General features: G+C 35.7%; 1 protein-coding gene across 2 annotated transcripts in view; it reads right to left on the minus strand.

Annotated features, from left to right (window-relative positions):
- ARHGAP32 (Rho GTPase activating protein 32) overlaps positions 1-21,438 on the minus strand; it is a 255,843-nt gene that overhangs the window by 164,050 nt on the left and 70,355 nt on the right. For both annotated transcript variants that reach the window (XM_036747729.1, XM_036747727.1), the window contains one exon: positions 6,711-6,797. In XM_036747729.1, coding sequence (XP_036603624.1) covers positions 6,711-6,797 — 87 coding nt within the window. The remainder of the gene's footprint in view (positions 1-6,710; positions 6,798-21,438) is intronic.

Here is a 21,438-nt window from a genome sequence, read left to right on the forward strand (position 1 = left end):
CGAGTCCCTCCAAAAACTTATAAAAAATGGCTCTCAACAAATTCCAGAACGGCAGAACCCACAAAACAGCAGAGGGAAGCAGTGCTCCAGCCCAGGGCAGCCTGGATGGTCTCTGGGTGAGGTCTATCCCACACAGAGCTGGGAGCTGGGAACGGAGTGGAGCAGAGCCCAGCCTGAGCGGCATGGACCAACAAGACCAACAACCAGGCAGAGCATGCCCTAGCGCCCTGAATCAGTGAGCTGCGGCAGTTACGAGACTTCTCAACCCACAAACACCAAAGACTGCTGAGAAGGTTAGTGGGAAAAGCTGCAGAAGTGGAAGGAGTTCGCGGTTCGGCTTCCAGCCCCGGGGGCAGCGGAGGTGGGGCAGCTACAGTTGCTGCTTCCGGCTCCAGGCCCACCTGATGGGAGGAATTAAGTGGCGGATCAGAGCAGGGGTGCACAGCCTGCTGAAGATCTAAGCCCAGTTCGGGTTGGGGGTTCTTGGGGAAGGAGTAGTGCTGGTGTGGCAGAGCTGGCACCTCCCCCCCAAACATGGAACATAGAACTCTATAGTCTACAAGCAGTCATACCTCACTGAAAAACTCGAAGGTCAAGTTAGTTGGCTGGGAATATGGCCAGGCAGCGAAAACACACCAAGATTCAGTCTCAGACTTTGCATTCTTTCTTTGCTGACAAAGAAGACCAAAACATACAGACAGATGAAATTAATAAAGTCAAAGAGCCTACAACAGAAACCTCCAAGAAAAGCATGAACTGGTCCCAGGCCATGGAAGAGCTCAAAAAGGATTTGTAAAAGCAAGTTAGAGAAGTAGAGGAAAAATTTGGAAGAGAAATGAAAAGGATGTGAGAAAACCATGAAAAACAAGTCAATGACTTGCTAAAGGAGACCCAAAAAAAATACTGAAAAATACACTGAAGAAAACAACACCTTAAAAAACAGACTAACTCAAATGGCAAAAGAGCGCTCCAAAAAGCCAATGAGGAGAAGAATGCCTTGAAAGGCAGAATTAGCCAAATGGAAAAGGAGGTCCAAAAGACCACTGAAGAAAATACTACTTTAAAAATGAGATTGGAGCAAGTGGAAGCTAGTGACTTGATGAGAAATCAAGATATTATAAAACAGAACCAAAGGAATGAAAAAATGGAAGACAATGTCAAATATCTCATTGGAAAAACCACTGACCTGGAAAATAGATCCAGGAGAGAGAATTTAAAAATTATTGGACTAAACTTGTTGATTTCACCTATTTGTGTACCTATCCTATTCCACTGATCCACACCCCTGTTTCTTAACCAGTACCAGGCAGTTTTGATGACTGCTGCTGTGTAGTACAGTTTAATATCTGGTGTGGCTAAGCCACCATCTCTAGCATGTCTTTTCATTGATATCCTAGATACTCTAGACCTCTTGTTTTTCCAAATGAATTTTGTTATTGTTTTGTCCAGCTCAGTAAAAAAATTTTTTGGTAGTTCGATTGGTATGGCACTGAATAGATAGATTAATTTAGGTAGAATTGTCATTTTTATTATATTAGCTCGGCCTAACCATGAGCAACTGATATTTCTCCATTTATTTAGATCTGATTTTATTCGCGTGAAAAGTGTTTCATAGTTATGTTCATATAGGCCCTGGGTTTGTCTTGGCAAATAGACTCCCAAATATTTTATAGTGCCTTCAGTAACTTTGAATGGAATTTCTCTTTCTATCTCTTGCTGTTGGGCTTTGTCAGTAATGTATAGGAATGCTGAGGATTTATGTGGGTTTATTTTATATCCTGCAACTTTGCTAAAGTTGTTTATTATTTCAAGTAGTTTTTTACTTGATTCTCTAGGATTCTCTAGATAAATCATCATGGGAAAATTGGAAAATGGTAGGGAAAAAACTGGGCATAGACCAATATCTTACACCATATACCAAAATAAAGTCAAAATGGGTTCATGATTTAGGAGTAAAAGTTGATACTCTAAGTAATTTGGGAAAGCAAGGAATAGTTTACTTATCAGATTTGTGGAAAAGTAAAGAATTCATGACCCAACAAGAGATAGAGAGCATTACAAAATGCAAAATGGATAATTTTGATTATGTCAAATTGAAATGTTTTTGTACAAAAAAAGCCAATGCAACAAGAATTAGGAGGGAAGCAGAAAATTGGGAGAAAATCTTTGCAACTAGTATCTCTGATAAAGGCCTCATCTCTAAAATATACAGGGAGCTGAGCCAAATATATAGGAATACAAGCCATTCCCCAATTGAGAAATGGTCAAAGGATATGAACAGGCAGTTTTCAGAGGAAGATATTAAAGCTATCTACAGGCATATGGAAAAATGCTCTGGATCGCTGCTGATTAGAGAAATGCAAATCAAAACAACTCTTAGATACCACATCTCTCCTGTCAGATTGGCTAAAATAACAAATCAGGAGAATGATAAATGCTGGAAAGGATGTGGGGAAATTGGAACATTGTTGCATTGCTGGTGGAGTTGTGAGCTGATCCAGCCATTTTGGAGGGCGGTTTGGAACTACGCCCAAAGGGCTATAGAAATGTTCATACCCTTTGACCCAGCAATTCCACTTCTAGGGTTGTATCCCAAAGAAATCACACAAGCGGGAAAAGGACCCATATGTACAAGAATATTTATAGCGGCTCTCTTTGTGGTAGCCAAGAATTGGAAATCAAAGGGAAGCCCATCAATTGGGGAATGGCTGAACAAACTGTGGTACATGAAGGTAATGGAATACTATTGTGCCATAAGAAATGGGGATGATGCAGACTTCATAACAACCTGGAAAAACCTACACGACATAATGCTGAGTGAGCGGAGCAGAGCCAGGAGAACGTTGTGCACAGCCACAGATATATGGATTCTGTGAGGACCAACCCTGACAAACTGTGCTTTTCTCAGCAACCTAAGGGGCAGGGACAACTCCAGGGGACTCACGATGGAGAATGCTATCTTCATTGAGACAAAGAACTGCGAAGTTTGAATACAGACTGAGGCACACTACATGCTCGCCTTTTCTGCTTCTCTTTTGTTTTTGTTTTTGGGTTTTTTTTTTTTTGGTTCTGTTTCTTCTTTCTCATGATTCATTCCATTGGTCAAAATTCTTCTCCACGACTTTACTAGTGCATAAATTAATTCAATGTGAAGGTATACATGACAGTTATATGAGACTTCATGCCATCTTGGGGAGCGAGGGGGGAGGGAGGGGAGAAAAACTGAAACTCAAAACTATGTAGAACCGTGCGTGGTAAACTAAAAATAAATAAAGAAATTTATTAAAAAAAAAAATTATTGGACTACCTGAAAGCCATGATCAAAAAAAGAGCCTAGATATCATCTTTCAAGAAATTATCAAGGAGAATTGCCCTGATATTCTAGAGCCACAAGGCAAAATAGAAATTGAAAGAATCCACCAATCGCCTCCTCAAATAGATCTCAAAAAGAAATCTCCCAGGAATAGTGTCGCCAAATTCCAGAGCTCCCAGATCAAGGAGAAAATACTGCAAGCAGCCAGAAAGAAACAATTTGAGTATTGTGGAAACCCAATCAGAATAACCCAAGATCTGGCAGCTTCTACATTAAGAGATCAAAGGGCTTGGAATACGATATTCCGGAGGTCAATGGAGCTAGGATTAAAACCTAGAATCACCTACCCAGCAAAACTGAGTATCATGCTCCAAGGCAAAATATGGATTTTCAATAAAATAGAGGACTTTCAAGCTTTCTCAGTGAAAAGACCAGAACTGAACAGAAAATTTGACTTTCAAACACAAGAATCAAGAGAAGCATGAAAAGGTAATCAAGAAAAAGAACAAGAAAAAGAAATTGCAAGGAACTTACTAAAGGTGAACTGTTTTGTTGACATTCCTACAGGGAAAGATGATGTGTATGATTCATGAGACCTCAGTATTAGGGTAGCTGAAGGGAATATGCATACATATATCTTTATGTATATATATGGGTGAATGTGTATGTATGTATATATCTATGTGTGTGTGTGTATATATATATATATATATATATATATATATATAGAGAGAGAGAGAGAGAGAGAGAGAGAGAGAGAGAGAGAGAGAGAGAGAGAGAGGACACAGGGTGAGTTGAAGATGAAGGGAAGATATCTAAAAGAAATAAAATCAAATTAAGGGATGACAGAGCAACATACTGAGAGAGGGAGATAAGGAGAGATAGAATGGGGTGGATTATCTTGTATAAAGGAGGCAAGAGCAAGCAGTTCTGTGGGAGGAGGGGAGAGGGCGGAGGAGGGGGGAATGAGTGAACATTGCTCTCATCAGATTTGGCCTAAGGAGGGAATACCATACATACCCAATGGGGAATCTTACCCCACAGGAAAGAAGAGGGAAGAAGATAAAAATAAATGGGGGGATGATGGAAGGGAGGGCTGATGGGGGTGGAGGTAGTCAAAAACAAACACTTTCGAAAGGGGACAGGGTCAAGGGAGGAAATTCAATGAAGAGGGATGGGTTGGGAAGGAGCAAAATATAGTTAGTCTTTCACAACATGAGTATTGTGGAAGGGTTATACATAATGATACACATGTGGCCTATGTTGAATTTCTTGACTTCTTAGGGAGGGTGGGTGGAAAGGGAAGAGGGGAGAGAATTTGGAACTCAAAGTTTTAAAAACAGATGTTCAAAAACAAATAAAAAAGGTTTTTGCATGCAACTAGAAAATAAGATACACAGGCAATGGGGCGTAGAAATTTATCTTGCCCTACAAGAAAGGAAGGGAAAAGGGGATGAGAGGGGAGTGGGGTGACAGAGAGGAGCGCTGACTGGGGAACAGGGCAACCAGAATATACGCCATCTTGGAGTGGGTGGGAGGGTAGAAATGGGGAGAAAATTTGTAATTCAAACTCTTGTTAAAATCAATGCTGAAAACTAAATATGTTAAATAAATTTAAAAAAAAAGAAAATCCATTCATGATTACTAAAAAAATGTTCAGTTGTGTTCACTTGAAGGTATAGTATTTTAGTGAAGGGGACAAACACTAAAATTTCAACAAAAAAGGTTGATGTAAATAAGATTTTCTACTTAACCCCTAATTAACCAGGAAATTACATTCTAGTTAATCAAGGTTTCCTATTATATTCCTAATCTGCAGCCTTTAAATTTTCTTACTCTGGATAATTAATTCTTTTTAGAAAAGAAAAAAGAATGGAATCTTATCTTTCAACTTGGCCCAGATGGAATTTTATAGTTTAGTAAAAATCTGTTTATTATTGTATTATGCTGAATCAGAGAATTATCTAATGTAATTGATTAAATTATAAAACCTGCTGACTATGTAAAAGTGAAGTAGTTTGATATATAGAACAAATATTTAAGGATGTGTGCTAAAGGAATAAATGTTTTCAGTGCATGCTTCCATTTAAATTATTAAATAATTTTTTTTAAGCCAAATACTCCCTTCTAGGCCTTTCCTGATAAATCTCTGTATCTGTTTTGGGAAACCAAGCTCTTTGGATAGACACAGTTTCTGTTAGATCTTTTTAGAAAGTATGGGAAGTTGGACATACATATCAAAAAAAGTTTGATGTATTATTAGCTCTTTGTTCCATTAATTCATTTTCTTGTGAAACAAGGATACACTAACCCTTATAATTCAGTTCCTCCAGAAAGTTTCAAAAACTAATTTAGGATTTGGAACCCAGAAGTTGAAACACTTATCTTTAGATGTTCAGAACCTCATGTTACATTGGAAAAAGTGAGATATGGATAGCTAACATTTATAAAAATATACCAGTCCCTGGAAATAAAAAGAATTTAAAAATCATATTACTCTTTGAATCGAATCCTGCATTCTTCTATACTATTACTTACTTGCAGCTTATTGAGTACTATTCTACAGAATCTTACACTCACCACCCCAAAACTTGCCTATCAGGAGATACCTCAAAAATATACATTAACTAGCCAATATCCAAAATATAGCTGAAAATTTTCCAAAGCCAATGATAAAGAATTACATATTTTTGCATTTTTAATCACCTAAAGGGAAATATAGTAGTTTCTTCCAGGAAGTACTCTATTGAGAACCAACAAAACCAAGTTCCATGCAAACATTGATATATATGTCAACAGAGAAGGTTATTCCCCTAAATAGGAAAAAGCTATTCTCTCAGAAAGCTTGATCTACAGTCACTATTCAAAGAGAAGGTCCTTTTTATACATTTCTTCTAATTTTTACTCAAATGCAACTGTTACTAATTAAATGAGTTCTTTTCATTCAAAAGTATTTTTCTTAATCTTTAGGAATAAGTGAAATATCTATTACACAAACTGGTTTAACTCCACTTAAATGCAAACAAATGTAATATAGAATTAAAGAAGGAAGTAGATATATTTCTGTACAAGTCATCTGTATTTACACACAAATGATAAAGTTAGTACTTCTATCTGAGAATGCATATGGATATGATGTTTACATTGCAAAAGTACTTTTGTAGCATTCTACAACATATTAGAGACACATCATTGTTTTTCTCTTTAAAAAGACATCAGTTATTTTCTTACCTACTAGCTGTTCATAGTTTAACATCAATTTTAGAGCTATGTTCTAGAAATACTGGCAAAACGTATTATGTATGACAGACAGGGGATACTGAAATCTCTATTAAGGATTTTTGTTAAGTATTGTGACCACATACATAATATGAAGAAATAAAATTCTGTTATTTACCTGACAAGCAATCTGTACGAGGTAGACTAGCTCCTTGGAATCACAGCCGTTTTTCATGACTTCATTCTGCTCCTCCGAGAGTGAAAGCTATATTATAGGAGAAAGAATAGGAGAAGAGAGAAAAGAGGAAAAAACAAGAGAACCTAGGTCAGTGGACAAGATTAAGACAACCATGTAAGAATTCTTAAGGACAAAATTCACATCAACTTTTTCTAACACATGTCTGGTACAAAGACAAAGAAATCTAACATCTGCTTGGGGGGCAATCAGATAAAACATTTTGAGGGCTTTCTAAAAATAGAGATTTTTCAAAATTATTTTTGTACTCTATATGGAAAATTTTACTCTAAGGGTAATTATATAATAGCAACCACTCCCCTACTCCCCCTGCCAAAAAAAATCCTTATTCCATTCATCCAACACATACTGGGTACCTACTATATGCAAAGCACTAAGCAAGGTGTTGAAAAGGCAAACAAAATGAGTAAGGCATAATTTCTATATATTTATGGGAATAAACTGATGAAAAAGTAATTTGCTTAAGCAAAGATCTGTTGAAGTGATTCTCTTTATCAATTGATTCAAGTGGCTTCCTACTGACAGAAGAATAAAAAGATAAATTCCTATGTTCAGTTTTTGAAACCCTGTAACCTGGCCTCAAACTATTTTTTCTGGCCTCACTGGACATTAATCCCCTCCCACATGCTACGATGCAGGCATATAGGCTTCCTCTCAGCCCTTGCACAAAACACTCTATTACCTGTCTCTGTACCAATGTACTGACTCTTTCATGTTCATGGAATGCCCTCCCTCAATACCTTTGACTCAGAGTCCTAGTTTTCCTTGAAGATGTAGCTCAAATATAATATTCAGCATAATAGCTTTACTAATCCCCTCAAATGACAGTGCCCTCCTTTCAAAAACATTTTCTATTTAATTATTTTTATATTATTTGTATTTATTCACTTCATACTATATATGCAGACTTTTGTACTCATTTATTGTCTCCTTTATTAGAACATAAGTTACTTGTGATCAGAAATTGTTTTATTCTGTGTACTTGGAATCCCAACACTTAGAACAGCCCTCTCACATAATGGCCTAGGTATTTGTTGACTGATTAATAGAGGAAATGGAGAAGCAATCAACTAGAAGAGCCTATAAATGGGAAAGACAGAAAAAGGGACAGGAAACCTACGATAAGCTTGACAAAGATAGAGGGTTTGGGGAACAGACTAGAGAAGAGATTGAGAATAATGGACATCACTGAGCAAAGAGCACAGGCTGCTGGCAGTGGCTGAGCAGTAAACAGTTTTGTGGGACTTCCAGGAGACAAGATGGTAGAGTAAGAAGTAAGTCACTCTCACTCTCCTGTACTGACCTCCAAAAACCCAGAAAATATTGCCCCAGGAAAAACCCTGGAATAGCTGAGCCAGCAGAAAGATGGGGTACAGCAATCTTGTAGCCCAGAAAGCTTGGGGGATTAGCAGAAAAGGTCCCTCTTGCCCTGGTGGAAGGGGAACAGTATGGGATGGGAGGATTTCTAACATGCTGGTGGCAAGCCCCACCTCAGTAAACCAGGAGGAGATCCTGAGCGCCAAGGCGGTTGTATCAGGCAAGTGCCAACACCAGGACCTCCTGAGAGTGTTGGCAAAGGCAGGGGAGGCAGCAAACCCCCGCTCAGAAAACTACCATTTGCACTGGTAGGCAGGCATCCTCCAGCAGCTAAATCTTCCAGTGCTTCAAAGCAGACAAGGTAAGTAGGCATCAACCAGGGGCCAGACCCCACTCCCAACCCCCGCCACCCACCCTGAGAGCTTCAGCATTGCTGACCCAAACTGAGCTGCCAAACCCCTACAGCCTCCAGCTGCCAGGACCTGAGGCCTCAGCACACAAAGCCAGGGACCAGGTCCCTGACCCTCAGCACAAAAAGCTTGCATCAGTGTCCTCTGTGCTCTAGCAGAAGAGCTCAACTTTAAAAGGCAGGAAATAGGCGAACACCATGAGAAAAAAGCAGAAACAGACAATGATTACAGATTCATATTATGGGGACGGGGAAGACTGAAACACAAATTCTGAAGAGGATAACATTGTCAACATACCTACAACAGAAACCTTAAAGTGGAATATGAACTGGTCTCAAGTCCAAAAAGCTTTCTTGGAAGAGCTCAAGAAGGAATTTAAAAGTCAAATAAGAGAGGCAGAAGAAAAACCGAGAAAAAAAATGAGAGGTATGCAAGAAAGAGTCAATAGTTTGGAAAAGGAAGGACAAAAATTGACCAAAGAAAACGAGTCCTTAAAAAATACAATTGTCCAAATGGAAATAAAGTACACTGAAGAAAATAAATCCTTAAAAATTAGAATTGGCCAAATGGCAAAGGAGGCACAAAAACTCACTAAGGAGAAGAACTCCTTAAAAAGTAAAATGGGCTACATGGAAAAGGAGGTATAAAAGATAACCAAATAAAACAGTTTGTTAAAAATTAGAACTGGGCAAGTGGAAGCTAATGACTCTATGAAACCACAAGAATCAGTCAAAATCAAAAGAATGAAAAAACAGAAAAAAAACATAAAATACCTCATTAGAAAAACACCTGACCTGGAAAATATATCTAGGGGAGATAATTTAAAATTCATTAGTCTACCTGAAAGCCATGATCAAAAAAAAAAAAAAAAAAAAAAAGCCTGGACAGCATCTTTTAAGAAATTATCAAGGAAAACTGTCCTGAGGTCCTAGAACCAGAGGGTAAAATAGTCATTGAAAGAATCCACCAATCACCTCCTAAAAAAGATCCCAAATTAAAAATGCCAGGGAGTATTGCACTCAAATTCCAAAATTATCAGATCAAAGAGAAAATACTGCACGAAGCCAGAGAGAAACAATTTAAATATTGTGAAGCCACAGTCAGGATTACATAGGACTTGGCAGCTTTTACATTAAAAGATCAGAGGGCTTGGAATATGACATTCCATAAGGTAAAGGAGCCTGCACTACAACCAAAGATCAACTACCCAAGTGAAATTGAGCATAATCTTTCAGAGGGGGAGATGGCCATTCAAGAAATAGGGGACTTTTAACCTTCCTGATGAAAAGACCAGAGCTAAACAGAAAATCTGATATTAAAATATGAGACTCAAGAAAAGCATTAAAAGGTAAAGAGGAAAGAAAAAACAACATATTATTCAATAAAGGCAAACTGTTTACATCCCTACATGGGAAGATGATACTTGTAACTCTTGAGAACTCTATCTTTATTACAACATTTGGACGGGGTATACGTAAACAGAGGGTATGAGTACAAGTTGACTTTGATGTGATAAAAAATCTAAGTAAATGGTGAAAAGGCATTGTACTGGGAGAAAAGAAAAAAAGAGGTAGTTAAGGGTAAATCACTCCACATGAAGAAGCAAAAAGACCTATTAGAGTAGATGGCAAGAAGAGAGGGAGATGAGCATTGTTTGAACTTTACTCTCATCGGATTTGACTTAAAGAGGGAAGAACATAATCTATTATGTACAGAAATCTAACCTACTGAATAGGAAGTAGGAAGGGAAAGAAAAGTGACGGGGTGGATAGAAGAGAAGGAAGAAGTAGTAAGGGAAAAGGGGAAGAAAAGGGAAAGGGCTGACAGAAGGAAGAGCAGATTGAGGGAGGCAGTGGTGAAAAGCAAAACTAATGAGGAGGAAAAGGGAGAAAGGGGAGAGAAAAGTATAAATGTGGGAAGACAGAATGGGAAGAAATAGATATTAATCAGAACTATGAATGTGAATGGAATAAAATCTCCCATAAAACATAAGCAGATAGCAGAGTAAATTAAAAACCACAAGCCTACAATATTTTGTTTACAAAAAATATATTTGAAGCAGAAGCACAAAATATATTGTGCTTCAGCTGAATTTTTTTTTAAAAAGTAGGGGTAGCAATCCTGATCTCAGACAAAACAAAAGCAAAAATAAATCTAATTAAAAGAGATAAGGAAAGAAACTACATCCTGCTAAAAGGTACCATAGACAATGAAGTAATGTCATTACTAAACAAATATGCACCAAGTGGTATAGCATCCAGATTCCTAGAGGAGGAGTTAAAGGAGTTACAGGAAGAAATAGACAACAAAACTATACTACTAGGGGACATCAAACTCCCCCTCTCAGAACTTGATAAATCTAACTACAAAATAAACAAGAAAGAAGTTAAGGAGATGAATAGAATTTTAGAGAAGTTAGATATGGTAGACCTCTGGAGAAAACTGAATGGAGATAGAAAGAAATATACCTTTTTCTCAGTGGTAAATGTCACCTACCCCAAATCTGACCATGTATTAGGGCATAAAAACCTCACAATCCAATGTAGAAAGACATAAATATTAAATGCATCCTTTCCAGATCACAGTGCAATAAAAATTATATGTAATAAAAAACCATGGAAAGCCAGATTAAAAATTAATTGGAAACTAAATAATCCAATCCTAAATAACGAGTGGGTCAAACAACAAATCATAGAAACAATCAAGAACTTCATCCAAGGGAATGACAATAATGAGACTCCATACCAAAAGTTATGGGATATAGCAAAAGCAGTTCATGGGGGAAGCTGTACAACTCTCAATGCTTACATGAATTAAATAGAGAAAAAGTGGACATGCAACTAAAAAAGCTAGAAAAAAAACAAATTAAAAATCCCCAATTAAATACCAAATTATTCTGAAAACCAAAGAAGAGATTAATAAAATTAAAATTAAGGAAACTATCAAACTAATAAATAACACTAAGCTGGTTTTATGGGGGAAAAAAGCAACAAAATAGATAAACTTTTGGTTAATTTGATCAAAAAAAAAAAGGAAAGAAGAAAACCAAATTATCAGTATCAAAAATGAAACGGGTGAATTCACCACCAATGAAAAGTAAAGTAAAATAATTAGGAGCTATTTTGCCCAACTCTATGCCAATAAATTCCACAATCTTAGTGAAATGGATGATTATCTACAAAAACATAAATTGCCCAGATTAACAGAAAAAAGGAAATAAAATACTTAAATAACCCCATTTCAGAAAAAGAAATTGATCATCAATGAACTCCCTAACAAAAAACTGCCATGGCCAGATGGATTTACAAGTGAATTCTACCAAATATTTAAAGAACAATTCCAATTCTATATAGACTATTTGGGAAAATAGGCAAAAAATTCTTTTTGTGATACAAAGGTGGTGCTGATACCTGAAACAGGAAGAATCAAAATAAAGAAAGAAAATTATAGACCAATTTCCCTAATGAATATAGATGAACATATTTAAATAAAATATTAGTAAAGAGATTATAGCAATTTATCTTGAGGATAATATACTATGACCAGGTAGGATTTATACCAGGAATACAGGGCTGGTTCAGCATTAGGAAAATTGTCAGCAAAATTGACCATATCAATAACAAAACTAACAAAAATCATATGATTATCTTGACAGATGCAGAAAAATCTTTGGACAAAATACAACACTCATTCCTATTAAAAACAATTAAATTTCTATTTTAAAAAAAACTCATTCGTATTAAATGGAGTCTTTCTTAAAATGATAGGTAGCATATATCCCATCAGCAAGCACTACATGTAATGGGGATGAGCTAGAAGCATTTCCAATAAGATTGGAAGTGAAACAAGGATGTCCATTGTCACCACTGTTATTCAATATTGTACTAGAAATGTTAGCTTCAGCAATAAGAAAAATAAATTGAAAGAATTAGAATAGGCAAAGAAACAAAGTTATCACTCTTTGCAGATGATATGATGGTATAGTTGAAGAATCCTAGAGAATCAAGTAAAAAATTACTTGAAATAGTAAATAAATTTAGCAAAGTTGCAGGATATAAAATAAACCCATATAAATCATCAGCATTTCTATATATTACTAACAATGCCCAAAAGCAAGAGATAGAGAAATTCCATTTAAAATTACTGTAAACATTAGAAAATATTTGGGAGTTTACCTGCCAAAACAAACCCAGGAACTATATGAACACAATCACAAAACGCTTTTCACACAAATGAAGTCAGATCTAAATAATTGGAAAAATACAAGTTACTCATGGGTGGGCTGAGCTAATATAATAAAAGCGACAATTCTACCTAAATTAATTTACTTATTCAGTGCCATAACAATCAAACTACCAGAAATTATAGAGCTAGAAAAAATAACAACAAAATTAATCTGGAAGAACAAAAAAGGTCCAGAATATCAGGGGAATTAACGAAAAGAAATGAAAGGAAAGGTGGCCTAGCCATACCAGATCTTAAATTGTATTATAAAGCAGCAATCATCAAGCTACTTGGTACTGGCTAAGAAACAGAGTGGTGGATAAGTGAAATAGGTTAGATATGCAAGACACACTAGTCAATGACTATAGTAATCTACTGTTTGATAAATCCAAAGACTCTAGCTTCTGAGATAAGAACTCACTATTTAATAAAAACTGCTAGGAAAACTAGAAAATAGTATGACAGAAACTAGGGATAGACCAACATCTTACACCCTATACCAAGATAAAGTCAAAATGGGTACATGATTCAGATACAAAGGCTCACACTACAAGCAAATTTGGAGAGCAAGGAATAGTTTACCTGTCAGATCTATGGAGAAGGGGAAAATTTATGATCAAACAAGAGAGAGAACATTATGAAATACAAAATGGATGATTTTGATTACATTCATGAAAGGTTTTTGCACAAACAAAGGCAATGAAACCAAGAAGAGAAGCAGAACGTTGGGAAACAATTTTTACAGCCAATGCCTCTGATAAAGGCCTCATTTCTAAAATATATAGAGAATTATATCAAATTCATAATACAAGTCATTCTCCAATTGATAAAAAAGTCAAAGTATATATGAACAGGCAGTTTTCAGATGAAGAAATTAAAGCTATCTATAGTCATATGAAAAAATGTTCTAAATCACTATTGATTAGAGAACTACAAATCAAAACAACTCTGAGGTACCATTTCACACCTATCAGATTGGCTAACATGACAAAACAGGACAATGATAAATGTTGCAGAAGATGTGTAAAAACTGGAACGCTAATGTATTGTTGGTGGTGTTCTGAACTGATCCAAACATTCTGGAGAGCAATTTGGAGCTATGTCCAAAAGGCTATCAAACTGTGCATAGCCTTTGATCCAGCAATACCACTGCTAGGTCTGTATCCAAAGACATTATAAAAATGGGAAAAGGACCAATATGTACAAAAATATTTATAGCAACTCTTTTTGTAGTGGCAAAAAACTGGAAATTGAGAGGAAGGCCATCAATTGAGGAATGGTTGAACAAGTTGTGGTATATGAATATAATGGAATGCTGTTGTGCTATAAGAAATGATGAGAAGGTAAACTTCAGAAAAACCTAGAAAGACTTATATGAACTGATGCTCAGTGAAGTGAGCAGAGCCAGGAGAACACTGTACATAGTAACAGCCACATTTTGCAGTATAACTTTCATTGACTTGGCTCTTCTCGGCAATGCAAGGATCTAAGACAACTCCAAAAGACTCATGATGGAAAAGGTTGCCCACATACTGAGAAAGAAGTATGGAGTCTTACTGCAGATCAAAGCATACTATTTGCTCTCTTTTTGTTGTTGTTGTTCTCTTCTATTTTTTTTCTTTTGGTTCCTCTCATTGGTTCTAATTCTTCTTTACAACATGACTAATGTGAAAATACGTTTAATATGAATGCAAAAAAAAAAAAAACAACAACAACAGTGTTTCTCAAAAAAAAGAGAGAAAACAGTTTTGCCCAAAAGTCAGCTAGTCATGAAAATGTATTATGCTAAGCTCTGGGGATACAAAAAAAGGAGGAAGAAAAGACTCCTACTCTCAAAGAGTTGATAATCTAATGGGCGAAATAATATGAAAACAACTAGGTACAAACAAGATTTATAGAGAATAAGTAATAGATAAATAAAAAATAAATAGATAAATAAAAGACAATTGACAGAGAAAGAATTAACATTAGGGGAGATTCGGAAAGTCTTCTTGTAGAAGGTGAGATTTTAGCTGGGATTTAAAGAAAGCCAGGAAGCAGAGGTGAAGAAGGACAGAGTTTCAGGCACAGGGGACAGACAGTGAAAATGCCTGGAGCCAAGAGATGGCATGTCTTCTTTGAGGAAGCACAAGGAGGACAGGGTCACTTTTATTGCAGAGTCTGTGGGAGTAATGGATAAGAAGATTGAAAAGTTGGAGGGGTCAATGGTTATAAATGGGTTTGAAAGTCAAACATTGTATTTTGTATTTGATCCAGGAGGCAACAGGAAGCCCCTGGGGTTTATTGAGGAGGAGAATGCCATGGTGAGACCTGTACTTCAGGAAAATCACTTTGGCACCTGAATAGAGGATGGACTGGAGTGGGCAGAAACTTGTGGGAGGCAGACTCACCAGTAGGCTGTCCTCACGTGACATGATGGGAGCCTGAACCAACAGTGGTAGTATTGAAAGGAGAAGAGGGAATATTTTAAGAAATGTTGCAAAGATGAACTCAACGGGCCTTGGCAACAAACTGGATATGAGAAGGGAGAAATATGAGGAGTAGAAGATAATACTTAGGTTGCAAGCCTGGTGCACTGGACAGATGGTGCTGCTCTGAACAGTAATAAGGAAGTTTGGAATGAGAGAGTGTTAGGGTAAAGGGAAGATAATGAGTTTTGATACGAACATGTTTAGCTTAAGATGTCTAGTGGATATTCAGTTCTTGATGCCTGAAAGAAGCTGGAGATATGAGACTGGAGATCAGCAGGGAGGTTTGGGCTGAGTAAACAGATTTTAGAGTCATCAGCAAAGTTGCTACATTTTAAGAAGAAAATTGATCACCTGGAATGAATCCAGAGTAGAGGGACCAGGACAGTTGGATGACTCAAAATAATGTAATATGATGGACAGTTGAAGAAATGAAGATTGCTTAGATTGGTAAGAAAGACTTAGGAGGGGGGAAGACTTGGAGAACAGTGTTTTATAATAGTTAATCATGTGGAAGAGAGGTTACAAAATATTTTTGCCTTCAATGAGGAGAATATGAATAGTTCAAAGCTGGTTACAGTTCTACATAAGGAATAAGATAATTAGAGCTATCTAAAAATAAAATTTACTGCTTTGCATTTTAGTGATTCTTCTCTCATTAGAGATGTTCAAGTAGAGACTGGATGACAATTTGTTAAGTGATGTTGCACCATTTCAGTTCTTAGAGTATACACTAAATAAAAAGAGAAAGTGAAGGGAGGACTTAAGGATAAACTTTTTTACTGGAATCCCCCACCCCTATTTACTGGTAGGAAGTTCAATCTCCCAATGAAAATACGAGGATTCAATCTTGTCCTCTTGACTGTTGGGTGACTAATGAATGCTCTATTTCATTATACTTACATAAATTTAAAAATTAGCTATTTGCAACCTTTTGTTAAAACATAAGCTAGGCTTTTAAATTAGTTAAATCTCAATAAATACAGAATAGGGAGTAGATTTTTAAATGTGGGATTCAAGAAACAGAGATGAATAAATTTGTCCAGTCTTCTCTCTGCCAAGTTTCCTAAGGGCATTAGTAGACTATACCACAGTCAACATTACTGTTAAATAGTTGCTGCTGCCCAACGAAAGAGTATCAACTGTAAAAAGAGGAAAATTCCAAAGGGTTGTGGATTATATCCTGCTATGTTTTCTAACACTCACTGGAAAAGTTGATATTTTTCCTGGCATTGATAATGAAATTGTTCTAAGAAAACCTAGTAAACGTACTTTTTGCTAAAAGGGAATTTATGACAACTCTCTGGCAAACAGAACCTGACCCATACTGTTTAATTGATGGTAATTCTTATTGTCTAAAGACCAAAAAAGTAAAATATGATAATCTCCATTTCTTCATCTTTTCCTGAAATTTTAGATTTTTATTTCAATAACTACATTCTTGAAGTATCACCAACATCTTAATAGCTCTTCAACATTGCAGTTTAAAAACACTATAATAGTTTCATTTTTATCAGCAAATAGGGACTGTACATGCTCTTTGTGGGGGGAAAATTTGCTGTGAACCAACACAACATGTTAGATTAACGCCTCTTTTTAGTCTAAGGATTTTCTGACATAGGTAGCACATTTTTTTGATCTACATTTAAAATTTCTATCATCATATTAATTCGAAAATAATCTAATGTACATCAACTTAAATCAATATCCTTAATACGTGGAGGGGAAGGCTAACAAAAGGTTGTGACTGATCCACACAATCCTCAAGATGTTGTAGAAACACTCTGTTACGCTAGAATTCAAACATGTCACTGAATCAATCTACCAATCAACAAGCATTTGTTATACGCCATCTATGTGACAGGCACTGTTAGGAGAAGGGGATAAAAGTACAAAGAATGAAACAATCTCTACTTATAAGGAACTTACATTCTAATGAGAAGATAATAAATATTGTTATACACACATATTTTTCAAGCCCATGAGAAAAGTTTACAAATTATTTATGTTCACTTAAAATTACATAATGTTTCTGTTAATAGACCTCTTCATTCAGACTAAAACAACAACCTACAAATACATCTGAACCAGAAGTATGATTTTTTTAAAATCATATTCATTTTCTTATATTTTTATCTTAATGTTCTTAAAATGTTAATCAGATGGTACCACGGATTCTCTTGTCATTGACAGTGTTAAGGAATCAATTCATCTAAAATGTAAAGGGAAAAAAAAGTAAAAAGGGAACACATCCATAAGAGATGACTTATTTTAACAATTATATATATATATGTACATATATATGGATATACAAGATATATGGCATAATTAGAACATGAACAAATAAAAGTTAGTACAGAGTAGTTCATTCAAGATCATTTGGAAGGGAAAGCATTAACAGTTTGAGAGGATCATGAAAGGTTTCGTGCAGATGATGTTGTTTGTGCTAAAGAACAGAGATCCTATGAAGAGTAAGAGGGAAATGCATTACATGAGTGGGGGACACCCAATACAAAGGTAGAGAGACAGGAGATGGAGTGTTATGTGTGAAGAACCAAAAGTAGGCTAACTTGGCTGGACTGCAGAGTATGAGAGCGGAGTAATTTCAAATGAGGCTGTAAAGACAGCTTGGGTCCAGATGATAAATGGCTTTAAAAAGCTAAACAGAAGCATTTATATTTCATCTTAGAGGCAACAGAAAGCCACTGGAGTTGATTGAGTAGGAGAATCACATGGTCAGAACTGCATGTAAGGAAAACTACTTTGGCATCACCATGAAGAATGAACTGGAGTGAGGAGAGACTGTCTTAGTAAGGCTGCCAAGTAGTGATGAAAGCCTGAACTAAGGCAGTGCTGTGTGCATGCAGATAAAAGGTTAGATTCTAGTCTATTATGTATATTATGCAGGTAGAAACAACAAAATTTGGCAAATGACTCAATATGTGGGATAAAAAGGAGTGAGCTGAGAATTGTGTCAAGGAAAAATGGCAGGAACTTTGACAGCAATAGAGAAGTTTGGAAGAAGAAAAGGTTGGGAGGAATGATAATGAGTTCAGTTCTGGTGATACTGAATTTGAAACTCTTCTGGGACATCTAGTTTGAAATGTTTAATATAGAGGTGTCAAACAAATAGCATGTGTGACCGTTGTGCAACATTCTCGAGTGCCCAGAATCACAATAAAATGTAAAGGGGAAATATTTAACAAAATAAATAATACAATAAAACAGATTATGTTAATATGTGGTTTTCTAACTCAATATGCTCCCACAGGGATTCTTAGGTATGATTTTATGGCTCCCATTTCTATTTCAGTTTGATATCACTGGGCTAATAAGCAACTGGTGACATAGGACTAAAGTTTAGGGGAGAGAGTAGAACTGAATGTATATACATAGATACAAACATACTTAATATATGCAGGAGGGAATGAATAAGCATTTATTATGTGCCAGGCACCATTTTACAAATATTTTTTTCATTTTACAATGCTAAGCATTTTATAAATATTATTTCAACTGATCCTCATAGCATCCCTGGGAGGTAGGTACTATTATTATCCTTTTTTTTTTTTTTGAAACAATTGAGATAACAGAGGTTCAGTGACTTGCCCAGGGAAACAGCAAGTAAGCACCAAGCCCCTTAGGCTAGATATGAACTGAGGCTTGGACTTCAGGTCAAATGTTCCATCCACTGTGCCATGTAGCTACCTCATACACACATACACACACATATACACATGCATGAATACATATATACATGCATATATGTACATATTATATAAGTCATCTCATAGATCTAATAGTTAAACCCATGGAATCTGATGAGATTAGCAAGAAATGGTACAGAGGAAGAAGAGAAGATGGCTTAGGGAAAAATATTAAAGAACACCCAGTTAAGGGAGGTGACATGATGAGAGTGATCTGACATTCAGAAGGGTTTTTCTGCTGCCTATAGCAAGGGGCAGCACTGCTTCTTCCACATCTTCCCCATGTTTGCTCCTGTCAGCCATGTATTTCTCCAAGGAAATAGCAAGTAAATTTCCTGGGACTTTTCCCCTCTTTGTATAATGTAGATTGGAATGCTTAGAGCGCAGTGGAGATGTTTTCTAAACAAGCATGACCCACCATTGCTGGGCATTTTAGCTAAAAAATATTTTTCTTTTACTGTTAAAGTGGAATAGTCCCTGCCATCCTACTTCGAAGTAATCTAGGTACAGACCTTCCAGTAGAGAACTCTACACTAATAAAATTTTGAATAAAAGGGCTTTTGTTTCTCATACAAACATGACAAACTTAAATTTGAAAATTTAAGCTTTGCAAATTATTTGTATCAAATTAGTAAACTCCAAGTTTTAGGCTTTAATGGACTTTGCACCAAACATTTATTTCAATTTATGCAGTTGGATTTTTTGGGTGTGTAAGAAAAGTTCATAACTTAGGCATCTATAATGTGTAAGTTTATAAAAATTGTTTGTTGTTCGGTTGTTTCAGTCTTGTCCGACTTTGCATAATCCCATCTGGGGTTTTCTTGGCAGATATACTAAAGTCCTTTGCCATTTCCTTTTCCAGCCCATTTGACAGATGAGGAAACTGAAGTAAACACAGTTAAGTGACTTACCCAGATCACACAACTACATTATGTCTGGGATTGAACTCAGGAAGATGAATCTTCCTGACTCCAGAACTAGCACTCTATCCACTATGCCACCTAGCTGTCCCAATGTTATATAAAATTATATTCATACAATTAAATATATAAAATCTAACTATAGATAAATATATAAATATCTCAATTACATATTTATAATTATATCAGTATATTTCTAATTATATTATGTTTCTGAGCAAGATTCTCCATTAAGATAAAACAGCAGCCACCAAAGAAACCCAAATTTGAAGTATTACTTTGAAAAATTATATTCATTTTCCTATATTTCTTTGATCTTGATGTTCTTAAAACGTTAGTTAAAAAATACTCTGGATTCTCTTGAAATTGATAGCATTAACTAATTCATTTATTTGAAATGTAAAAGGGAAAGGAAATATATCAATATGAAATGTGCTTTATTTTAAAAATTAAATTAAAATGTTAAAGAAAAACTAATCTAAGAATATATCCATTATTAACAACTATTAAAAGCAGAAATTATTTCCTACAAATGCAATGCATTTCAATCTGATACATGAAGTTTACAGCTTTGAAGTTAATTTAAAAAAAAACACCCTCTAATTCTCTCTAGGATGGAATGAAAATATTATTTGATAAAGTGATTCCAAATAAACTCTTTTTGATTAATTGTGCAGTTTTGTTAACATATGGATCTTTTCAACAAAGAAAATGACAACAGAAAAAATAAATCCATGGAAGGGTGAAAAGAAAATCTGATAACCTTTCCTTAAGCAAATGATCTTAAAGATTATTCTTCTATCAGTGAATTTTAAGTGAGAAACATACACATATAGGAATGTAATTAATTTCTTAAAACTTAATTTCCTCTAGCTTAAACTATGATCATACAACTTCACAAATGGCATTTTTTTTTGGTCTTTTGTTAAAGTTTCTCAACTATCAACAGACATAGAAAGCTCCTTAAAAGTCACATGCAGGGTACAAAGTTTCTTCTCCACTATATTCTACTCACCTGAGAAACAATAATCAATACGTTCCAGAGCAGACTAGTCTAACCAAAGCTTAACATCTCTCCTCTTTCCTGAGTTTTCCAGCAGCTAACTAAAAATTAATTGATCAATTAATCCAAAAACTTCAAAACAACAGATGCAAAAACAAGAATTCCAAGGAAACAATATTCAATCCTGTGTGTTCAGTTCCCTTTCCCTCCTTTCCCTGTTTCCATTGCTCCTGAGATAAACATGCTCACAAATATCATTTAAGTTCTCCTTTTATAATCCAGTTAACCATTTCCACACTAACCATTTCATGCTCAATATGAGATTGTAGATGAATCAAAAGCTTTCTTTTCTCTCTGTCTTATAAATTAGAAAGGTCCCACAAGAAAATCTTAAGAGATTTAAAGAAGAGCCAAAAGAAACAGAAAAGATGGGAATTTTATTAGGATTATGTTTACAACAGCCCTAAGACTGCTGCTATGGGGGAAGGGAGAGAAGGGTGAGTCAGAGAGTGAGCATGTTTTATCATGTATCTGAAATAAAACACTGATCCTCACTTCCCTTAATTTCTTGACCACATTTTTTAAAATCTCAAATCTTAAA

This window comes from Trichosurus vulpecula, chromosome 2 (genome assembly GCF_011100635.1).
Source record: "Trichosurus vulpecula isolate mTriVul1 chromosome 2, mTriVul1.pri, whole genome shotgun sequence".
In the NCBI taxonomy this organism is placed as follows: Eukaryota; Metazoa; Chordata; class Mammalia; order Diprotodontia; family Phalangeridae; genus Trichosurus; species Trichosurus vulpecula.